This window comes from Hyposmocoma kahamanoa, unplaced genomic scaffold, assembly GCF_003589595.1.
Source record: "Hyposmocoma kahamanoa isolate Upper Pololo Valley unplaced genomic scaffold, ASM358959v1 100006, whole genome shotgun sequence".
Taxonomy (NCBI): Eukaryota; Metazoa; Arthropoda; class Insecta; order Lepidoptera; family Cosmopterigidae; genus Hyposmocoma; species Hyposmocoma kahamanoa.
The window spans coordinates 15,073-26,116 of record NW_020653195.1 but is presented as its reverse complement, the minus strand read 5'-3'; the positions used below and the strand labels follow the sequence as shown (position 1 = coordinate 26,116).

Genomic DNA, 11,044 nt, shown 5'->3' with positions numbered 1-11,044 from the left:
TGAGCGCGCCACTCGTTGTAGTTCTCTTCAAATCGGGCCATTTCGGCGATGGGAGTGAATGAAATAGGATGACTTTCTTTGCTCACTCAAAAGGGTCGTAAGTGCTTATTACTACTAGAAAGGGCGGATGAAAAAATCACCAGCAGCAGTTATTATAAACCTATTTATGAACAAAGTAAAATAGTTTTGTATATTTGTTTTATTATAGGAAGAGTTGGTATTTTATATTTATGTATAATCTACTTTGTGTATTCTACTAGAAATATAATTACATTACACTTTATTGCTATTTTTAACAATCCAAAGATTCGCATTACATAAGTAACAAACAAAATTACATTAAATACAAAATCAACTTTTTGAATGGAATTGAAACTTATTACAAAGGGAGTAAAAACTTAAATCATTCTATAAAAAACGACTAAGTATTAGAAAGAAGCCGCTGGCTAAAACCGTATATCGCGATGTGAGTTATAGGCGTGACAAGGTCACGGAAGTAACAGTCGTGACAAAATCACGATGATTTATCACTGATTTTTTTGGAACCGGAACGACAGTCACGGCGATAGAAATGTAACGCTATTCCCCATGTCTGTTGGACTATAGCGAGTGGCGGCGCGGTGGCTGCAGCGGGGCGGGCGGGCAAGATACAAGCGTCGCGCTTCAATTGAGCGGTAAATACGAGTTCGAATTGTCACAGCGTCGCCTTGTTGCTTAACATACCTATTTTTCGATCAATAAAGTTTGGTGATGCCGTCTGAGGAAATAATTTCAGCAGTTTTAGAAAGACTTAACATGGAACAGCACACATATCGACCATAAAACATAGAAGGATTATTAATGGCGTGTATTTATTTAAATGATCATTTCAAATTTGCAAAAGCAGCAGGCAAAAAAATCGAAACGGTCATCTTTTACGATGATTGATTCTAAATCTCTGAGACAAAATAAATTAAATCAATGGATATTTTAATCTGTTCTGAGCTACGCAAAAAAAAATATTGGCATAAATTTGTTTCAAATATACGTATAGTCTTAGAATAATAACGCATAGAAACCTAATCCGCACACGCTAAGTGAGGCAAATTGAAGCGCGCCCAATGGGCCTACACGAGCGGGCGGGCTTTCAGTGCTCAAGGTCAACTTTCACCGCGAACGGATCAAGAATTTTAGCTAAAAATGACGAAATGTGCGGTAAATGAGTGTAAAAATACGGCAGACAAACATAAAATAGATACTAACATCACATTCCACAAGGAAGTAACGCGTTTCAACTTGTATTTTTATATAAATATTCACTAAAACCGAAAATTAACCTACTACTAAAACTAGCCTACAAAAATTTGATTTTTGCCTCACTTGTGACAGTTCGTTTGATATGAAACTATCATTCTATGCGTTATTATTCTAAGCGTATAGTATTAAAAATAGAATTTATGAATGTTTGGTAGTATTTCCCAAAGAGTGAGTCTTAAGATGAACATGGACAAGACGAAAATCATGTCGAATACCCATGTGCCCGCTCCAGTTAAAATTGGGAGCACTATACTCGAAGTTGTTAACATTAAGTATACCTGAGGCAGACAGTCCAGTTAGGTAAGTCCAACTTTGAAAGAGATCTCTCGTTGAACCCAGCTCGGATGGGCAGCGTTCGGGAAACTACAAAAAATCTTGGAGTCCAAATTACCTGTGTCTCGAGACGAAAGTCTTTGACCATTGTGTGTAGCCAGTGATCACATATGGATCAGAAACGTGGTCCCTCACTATGGGCCTCGTAAGAAGGCTCAAGGTCACTTAGCGGGCAATGGAGAGAGCGATGCTCGGTATTTCCCTACGTGACAGAATCAGAAATGAGGAAATCCGTAGGAGAACTAAGGTAACCGAAATAGCTCGAAGAATTGCTCAGCTGAAGTGACAGTGGGCGGGGCACATAGCTAGGACAACCGATGGTCGTTGGGTCGGAAAAATTCTTCAATGGCGATCGCCATCGGACGACGCTGTGGGTAGGCCTACCGCGGGAAGCCGATGGATGCGGGCAGCTCAGGACCGATCGTCGTGGAGATCGTTGGGGGAGGCCTATTCCCAGCAGTGGGCGTCGTATGGCTAAATGATGATTAAAAATAAAATTTAGATAGTTAATTTTTATAATTAAATTTACTAAAATACTTTTTTATTTTGATTTAAAAATATTTGTATACTAACATAATATAAATATAAGTAAATTTATTTTAAGAATTTATAATTGTATAACATAGTATAGCCATGAATAACAAATAATTCAAAAAAATCAAGAAATTACAAATTACAAACCCGCCGTCTCGACAGCAAGCGGAACGAAAATGTAGCGACTTTCCAAGTCACGATATTTGTCTCGTTTCTTGCGAGCAGCGGACTCGGCAGCTGCATCACCTGAAGTTACTGTACCGCTGAGATGCGAAGCTGCAAAAGTGCGAACACATGTCGCATCCCACAGGAGACACCTACCCCTCTCCCATCCCCCGTAACAATAGCAACGCGATTGCTACCAGTTGCGATTGCTAAGTTGGTATTACGGATGTAAATCGCAAACTGATCGCTCGCTTGGTGCATTTGCGACTAAATTGTATGGAAACTAGCGCCACTCGCAACTGAACGGCAATCAATGACAAACACAAACGTCAAAAAACAACAAGGAAGAATTATATTTACGTTTTCGTAATCTTAAATTGATCTATAACAACAAAAATAAAATATTCTTATATTATATTATATTCTCAGATTGCACATACAGAAATATGCAGACAACGTATTTTAAGTGTTTCAAACAAGAAATTTGTTGTTTCGTGTTTTTTGTTTACCCAAGAAAGTTTGAATTGCAGTGACGATTCACTAACACTTGAAAGTTAAGTGTTCGACAAAAAGTATAAATCACTATAATAAAAATGCCAACTATGTCTACATTATTGAGTTCTGCTTCTATGGATTCATTTCGTTCATATTACCACTGTTTTGGTGTCGTGATATTCAGACTGTGGGAAGATGGAAAGTCGCGTCTCAAACGGTCAGCTAGAAATGTTATTTGACCATCTTCTAAGACACCCAGCATTGGATAAAGGCTTTAGTCTATGTGGAAGTTCACAAGAGACATCTGAAAGGCTGTGGAACGAATTAGCCACCAAATAAATGTTCTTGGCAGTGGAACAAATAAAAGTAATGCACAATGGACACTTAGAGTGAAGAAAATTTAAGTAATTGAAATAATTGCAAATGTATCTAAAACCAATGCCAAAGCTGCAATGTTTCAAGCTGAAGCCGCTCAAATACAGTCCAAGCCCTAGTGGATATTGTACCATTACTCAAAAAATAATTAAGACAAACTAGTGGTTAATTGTTATTATTCTTAGTATCATACCCTGTACCCTGAATGCAATAACACTTAGGAGGCCATTACTGCTGCCACAAATTCAGCACATCAAGGAAGCCAATGTTTTTTGCAATAGTAATAATAGCTGCAAAGCCGTCTACATGAGAGTTAGCAAACATTCCTGATGCACTGTAGAAACGTGGCAGTTGCAACAGAATCCTTAATATATTATTATACAAAACTCAAGACGCTCAGAGGTTATGGGTGTAGTTGACCCATAGGCCGCATGAATCTTTAGCTCTTAATAATACAAGAAAATACTTTACTAACTACTTACTGTCTAGTACTTTTAACAAACAAGTCAAATTTTGATATTATATGGAACAAGAAGAACGCTGTCTAACTATCTAGTAATACAATATAAAATTGTGTGCATAGTGCTGTGTACATATACATACATAATTTTTCTGAGGACCAATGGCTTAACATTCTTATCTGCTTCTCCATAACCTCAGTATTATTATTGCCTTTTGACTGTGGCCTCTTTCTAACTCGAACTGGGATGATTCAGAGCTGTTATTGCAGGAATTTGTCTCGTAGAATCTTTGGTAGACTCTTCTTGGTGTAAGTGTAGCTCCATTGACAATGTTATGTGATACCGAGCAGGCATTCATAATTTTTGTAACAGTGCTATCATGATAATGCGAAACTCTGTGAAAGCAAAAATCTTCACATCGCTTTCAATTCCCCAATGCCCCGTTCAATGGTGTTTCTGGCTCTACAGTGAAAATCAATATAATATTCTTCTGCATTGTCAGGAACAAATATAATATAGCCACAAACGTAATGGATATTGCGAGTCCCCTGCAATATAAAGTAAAAATTTCATCATGTACACACTGCCACACAGTAATTGTAATTGTTAAGGTTGTTAATTGTTGTAATTTTTATGTCGCATAACTTATTCAAATGTTTAATATTTGGTGTGGTGAATATTTGTTTAAATGTATTTTTGTAAATCTTTTATCAGGAACACTATTACTTTTAGAGTATTTAAAGTGAAGTTTATCTTGGTTTCGTCAAAAATAAGTTAACTAACGTAACTTTACTTCTATTTTTCGTCATTTCGTCACGTTCTCCTAAGATTACTTACCTTACATTCCACGGAAATTTTATTTGTCCTTTGTCGACGAGACAAGAGAGGAGTCAATTCATGGCCTTTTGAACAATGCCTTGGATAACCTATGAGACCTGAACTCGGAAGTCCGAAATCTCAAAGGCCCTGCCGATGGCATTATTTCGGATTCTCCACCGAAGAATGGTAGCGTTCCTCCACACTAACAACTAACACTCTCTTTTCCATTTAAATAGTCCAATAAAATGAGAACTCGCACCATCGCAGTTATACACACGCTACAAGCAGAAGATCACTGAATATTAACAACATTTCACTGAACAATCAATAAATAACTATTTTTAAGTCAAATCAGTTGTTACTTACGATTAAGGAGATGAAATAACAATGTAATTTGAAAAAGCAATCAATCAACAATCACCAAACAACTATTGTGGCACTAGTTGTCAAAAATCCGTCGCTAACGGTAATACGAAAAAGCAACCAGTCGCTTTCTGTCAAAGCATTTTCATGCAGTTTTAGTTTATTAGTTGCTCGCTAGAGGCGCTGTAGTCGACTGGTCGCAATTGTTCGTTCCGTAATACGAATTTATGTTTTGACAGCGATAATCGTGCAACTATTGCTAAAACGACTGGTCGCTAAAGATCGGTAATAAGCCTGCCGTACGCAGGGCACACCTAGCCCTCCATGTCGGATCGGCAAGGCCGCTTGGCTCCATTGTTGTGTATTCAATGACACATTAAGGATTGTCTCAACAATGTCTTTCAGGGAATTTTGAGACTTCCTCAGGATACAACCTTCGTCGGCGTCGTCCGAAGTAGGTAAACTAGTTTAGGAACAGCTAAACACATTCGCAACAAAACCAAGGCGACATGAGCCGAGATGTTCCTGAGACGGTCGCGAGCAAACAAGAGTAGTTGTCTTCTGGCCTCGATGGCATCAGGAATCGTATTTGTAAATATGGGTGAACTCAACAAAAAGAAGTCGAAGTAGGGAAGATTAAAAGGGAAAAAGATGAACTGGAAGGCGCCCCACAGGAGAAAAACTCACACTTTGACGCATTCACTTTCAGTCCCACCTCCTTAAACCGCGGTAACAAAGTATTAAGACCCCGCCCCACGACTTCAGGATTTCCTCTTATTGTGCCGTCATCCAAATACCATATATTTAATGGTGATTCTTACTCTGAAATAATGTTGTGTATAGCAAGACTGAAAGTGAGCGGCGCAAGTGGATCCCCCTGTTAGAAGGAGATTGTAAACTTGAAAAAGAAAATGATATAAGGTGGGAATCTGCTCGCGCACCCTATTCAAGAGTGCGTCTCTCTCAATAGTGTTGAATGCATTTCGCACGTCTAGCTTTGCAATAATGCAACTTTCATTGGATGGGTCCATTGCAAAAGTCCTTGTCGCGTGAATAGCCAGCCGTCTCACATCCCAATTGAGTACCAAGACCCAGCTGATGTGGCTGGAGATAAGGCGCCATATCCCTTTTTACAGCGCGGCATCCCAACTTTGCTGCCAAACGACGCATTGTGCTTCCAACAGCAACGGGTCTCACACCACCGTCTTTTTTTGACAATGCACACAACGACGCCCCGTAAATGTACGGGCAAATCCCAGGATTAAGGCGTCCACTCAAAAAGAAATTGCAAAGCCTAGTAAGGCACTCAAGCAACCGTTGTCCGTAATCCTCTGCCGACCTTGACGTCAACTCTTTTAGGTGGGCCGGACGCAAACAATCTAAACCTGCCGCTGACCCATTATAAAATGAGCCGAGAGCCTGCACCACATCCTCCACCTTAACCGTCAAAGCGGTTATGGCCAAATCTGGTATGGGGAAAAGATAACGGGCGTGACGGTGGTGGGTGTTTTGCTTGTAATGAAACAAACTCAGGACCAGGAGCTGCCACTGCGTCCTCAGACATCAACACACGGACAGCACCTCTCAAATCCCCTTCATAAACTTTGGATTAAATTGTTCTATACACTGAAGGCGATTTGAGTGTCGACTGTTCCACGCTGTCTTCGAAGTTTGAACTATCTATTGTGGCTATATGTTGTTTAACCTTGGTTGTAAGGTTTCCTGGAGCATTATTATCGGGAGTTTTGAAAGCCGAATACGCAAATGTAAGCAACGCGTACCATTCGTCAATCCCATTCTCCTCAATACATTTCTTAATGAGATCACACGTCCTACCCGCCGCTGAATTCCTTGCCCCTTTTAGGATATGTTTTAAAACACGTACCGTTTTTTTTTTCAAAAATGCCATATTATCGAGGCAAAATGAGGCGACGCACTATAAGTTCGACTAGAATAAGCTAGCTGGACAAAAGTCATTATCGAATTTCCCGGAAATTGTTTGCTAATATGATAGATAAAACCCACGAACCTCCAATTCCAAGGATTTAATTACACTGGGGGTTACGGTAATTAAGGGAAGCAGGTAAGTATATAAGAAAAGGGGTAAGTGCACTAATTATCATTAGCAATTTTGCATTTGACGCGAATACATATGACAGTGATTTTAGTAGTGGTTTTAGTTTGTTTTGGTGATGGAATTTGAAAGTAAAGGTATGTACTATCTTAATTTATAAAACAACGCAACAAGTTACTGCCCGTTATTTTTTTACGTAATCCCAAACTTAGAATAATAACGCATAGAAACCTAGTCCGCACACACTAAGGAGGCAAATTGAAGCGCACCAAAAGGGCCTACACGAGCGGGCGGGCCTTCAGTGCTCAAGGTCAACTTGCACCGCGAACAGATCAAGAATTTTAGCTAAAAATGACGAAATGTGCGGTAAATGAGTGTAAAAATACGTCAGACAAACATAAAATAGATACCTACTAACATCACATTCCACAAGGAAGTAACGCGTTTCAACTTGTATTTTTATATAAATATTCACTAAAACCGAAAATTAACCTACTACTAAAACTAACCTACATGAATTTGATTTTTGCCTCATTTGTGACAGTTCGCTTGATATAAAACTATCATTCTATGCACTGACTTATTCTATGCGTTATTATTCTAATGATTCTAAGATCCCAAATTTAAATTTAACTAATTTTGTCCCGTTTTTTTATGTATTTTGGATCCGGAAAGTATTGCCAACGTGTGTCACAGACCCAAAACTAACATATATGGTAGTTTTATTACTAAATCTATGGGTAGCATAGATATGGTAGCTTGAACTCTCTTTTTTCCATTAGTAATAAATCTAGGCTGTGGAATGCTGTGGAACATTTTTTTTTTCTAGAGCACCTCTTCGCAATCTCAAGATTAGAACTTTTTGAGGAGTGGCTCAAACATGCCAAAGAAAACCGGAATAGCGGATTGTTTGCTTTCCTATCTTCAAAATATGATTTCTCCAGTATCACCGAAGATTCTTCAAGGGCGGTAAAAAAAACAATCAGCGCATTTAATTCAAATTTAGAAAAAAATGGTACATATACGAAAAGAACCGCGATGACTTTTTGAAAAAAAAATGAATAGTGGACGTCGAAAGACTTCGTCTTTGAAGTGTCCCTTTGCCACGCAAAGCCATCTTCATCCACTGTATCTTCAACTCTTGGACGTCCAAGCAAAGAGTTTGAAGAGTCCAGTGATAAAACGAAAAAGAGAAGAGTTAAGGATTTGCTCAGTACCCGCGACACTAATCAGTTAGTGGCTGCAACAGAATTTCCAGCGCGACTGTCTGGGCACCGGAACTTGGCTGCTGTAATTAGGGACGCTAAGGAAAGTCCCGAAAACTGCAAAGCCATGAGAGCTGTCAGTGATAGTGAAAACAACAGTCAAAGGTGCTTAACGAAGGAAGAGGCTTTGGCATATTATGTGGACTCCAAGTCAACAAGCCACGCCTACGAGTAAACGCGGAAGTGGCGTATTAAAGCTGGTTATAAGGTATTTCCATCGATGTATAGTCTTAGGCAAGCCAAGATGGAATGTTTTCCTCCTGAAAAAGATTTATTTGTGGATGAAGTTCGTGCAGAAATTAAACTTTAAGCTGTTTTAAATAAAACAGTTGAACGTTTAATGTATGCGCAGTATGAAGTTCTTAAATCTTCTTCTTTAGAGGCACCATTCAGTCTTATAAGCAAGTGGGGATGTGATGGCAGTTCCGGTCACAACACCTACAAACAAAAATTCACCAGTAATGATGCCACTGATGAATATTTGTTTGTGTTTTCCTTTGTGCCACTTCAATTGCACGACGAAAGTGGTAACATTGCTTGGCAGAATCCTCGTCCATCTTCATCAATGTATTGTCGACCTGTTAAGTTTGTTTTCTCCAAGGAAACTACCGACTTTACCGTTGCAGAAACAAATAAAGTCATGAAGGAAAAAAACCGTTGCTGCCGACAATATGTAACGTTGATGGCAAAGAGATATCTGTCAAGCACAAACTACTTTTCACTATGATTGACGGTAAAGTGTGCAATACTGTGACTGAAACTTCATCACAAAAGTGCTATATTTGTGGAGCTACCCCAAAAGTTATGAATGATGAATCTAGGGAGTCTGTAGATAATAGGGACGACCTTGGTTTTGATTTATCTACACTGCATGCGTGGATTCGTTATTTTCAATGTTTGCTACATATAATATTAATAAACTTATGAAACTTATAGTAATAAACTTCAAAATCAATTCACGACAAACGGTTGAGACAACACGTATTTGTGTCAGTAGTGCGGATTTTATTTCATAAATTTAGTTTAAAGTCACTTAATCTCTTCGAGTTTACCATCGGTGTGTTCCTTGTGTCATGAAGAATCTTATGGTGTTTAATACTCATCGACTTTAGATCCCCAGTGCCCGTGACAATAAAAAACAATATTACAAACGCATCGTGACTAATCACAATCTTTGTATTTGAGTGTAGTGGTGAATAAAAACGACCTTGAAGTCATTAGCAAACTATTAACGGCTAACATTCCCAACAACTAGTCTCCGCTATAGGTGCATAATTTCGCTCACACCCGTCATCGAGGATTTGGTGCAGCGGTACTGTGCACGGATTTGCAAACGAAGGGGTCGTGGTTCGAATCTCAGTGCACAATTACTTGCTTCATTTTTTAATTTTTTTTTAATTTCTTTCTCTGTTTTCTTTATTTTGTTGTTGGAAACAGCTTCATAAGTGCACGCAATTTAAATAAAATGGAATCAGATTCTCTAATCTGGGGTTGTTGTAACGATCCGGAAATTGGAAGTGGTTACATAAAATGCACCATATGCACTCTTGCTTTCCACGGCATATGTGTGAAACTTGACCCAAAAAACAGCTCGAACAATAGATGGAAATGCCCTACTAGTAAAGGAGAAATGTCAATCGAGAGAACACCCCGTTACTCCACACTCCATTGCAATCGCAGCTATCCCCGGCAACTCCAACTAGTGACGCAATTACATCCAAGCGATCAGCGAAGCGGCATGCAGTCTCATCACCACATGTTGAAAAAGGAGACCCAGTAACACGCCAAGATGTTGATGAGGTTGTTAGAGGAATATTTAAGTCAGAAATGACCGCCCTCGCCTCTGAAATGAGCGTAACAATAAAATCTTTAATTAGTTCTGAAATGAAGGCACTGAAAACGGAAATTACTGAAGTGAAGGAATCTTTGTCTTTCATCAATAAAGAATATGAAGAGTTCCGCCAACAGCATCAATCAGCAATCGGAACTATTGAGATGTTGCAGTCAGAAAACTTAGAAATGAAGTCAACTATTGCCAGCTTGAGCACAAGAGTGAATCATTTAGAACAACAAGCTAGAACGTGCAACATTGAAATCCAGTGCGTACCCGAAAAAAAAAATGAAAACCTCCTCACCATTGTCGACTCCATCAGCAAGGCGGTTGGGTGTAAGATTAACCCAGAAGACATACATAAATGTACACGGATTGCTAAATTGGACCCGACTGGCTCTCGCCCACGCTCTATTGTCGTACAGTTGTCTTCACCAAGAGTACGAGATGAATTCTTGGCTGCAGCTGTGAAGTATAACAGATCAAAAATAAGAAAAGAGGAGAAACTCAACACATCAGACATAGGCATTACTGGCGAAAAAAAGCCAATCTTTATAGCTTGTAACAGAACATACCTTCCACAAAATAAAATAAAAATGAATTAGCGGAAATTCGATGAATATAAATATAACAGTAATTAATTATTAGTGAAATAAGTAGGTAATTTTTTAAATAACGTCTAAATGTAAATAATCACATTCGAAGAATTTGAATAGCAAATGACTTCGTTGAATTCGTCTCAGTTCAGACACTTGAGCTGAAGGGAACACTTAACAATTAACGTATGAATTATCGGTTTTGCTGAATGTATTTTTGTTAGGGTTGCTAAATTTTGGTGATTAATGAAATTAAATTATTTAATAAAATATATAATAATACTAGTAAATTAAATGCATACTATCATTATTTATGCGAAAGTGTGTTTATGTATATATTACAGATAAACAATATGATAGAGTGAAGTTAGCTTTACTCAAAGGTGTATAATTTAGATTCGCAAAAAAAAAAAAAAAAAAAAAAAAAAAAAAAAAAA

General features: G+C 38.4%; 1 protein-coding gene and 1 long non-coding RNA gene across 3 annotated transcripts; one reads left to right on the top strand and one right to left on the bottom strand.

Annotated features, from left to right (window-relative positions):
• Nucleotides 1-2,827: 2,827 nt before the first annotated feature.
• On the bottom strand, nt 2,828-6,904 carry LOC113226192. 2 transcript variants are annotated; one of them, XR_003310111.1, is made up of 3 exons: nt 6,871-6,904; nt 4,497-4,756; nt 2,828-4,207 (listed from the first exon to the last, which is right to left on the bottom strand). It is a non-coding gene; the product is annotated as an uncharacterized LOC113226192 (long non-coding RNA). The 2 variants fall into 2 exon arrangements; XR_003310139.1 differs by lacking the exon at nt 6,871-6,904 and adding an exon at nt 4,845-4,919.
• Nucleotides 6,905-10,007: 3,103 nt separating this feature from the next.
• On the top strand, nt 10,008-10,616 carry LOC113225356. The gene has a single exon (XM_026458004.1). It carries the CDS (start codon nt 10,008-10,010, stop codon nt 10,614-10,616), a length of 609 nt encoding a protein of 202 aa, XP_026313789.1.
• Nucleotides 10,617-11,044: the final 428 nt, after the last annotated feature.

Excerpts from the sequence above, each read along its gene's own strand:
- LOC113225356 (XM_026458004.1), top strand. The coding sequence starts at position 10,008 with ATGACCGCCCTCGCCTCTGAAATGAGCGTAACAATAAAATCTTTAATT.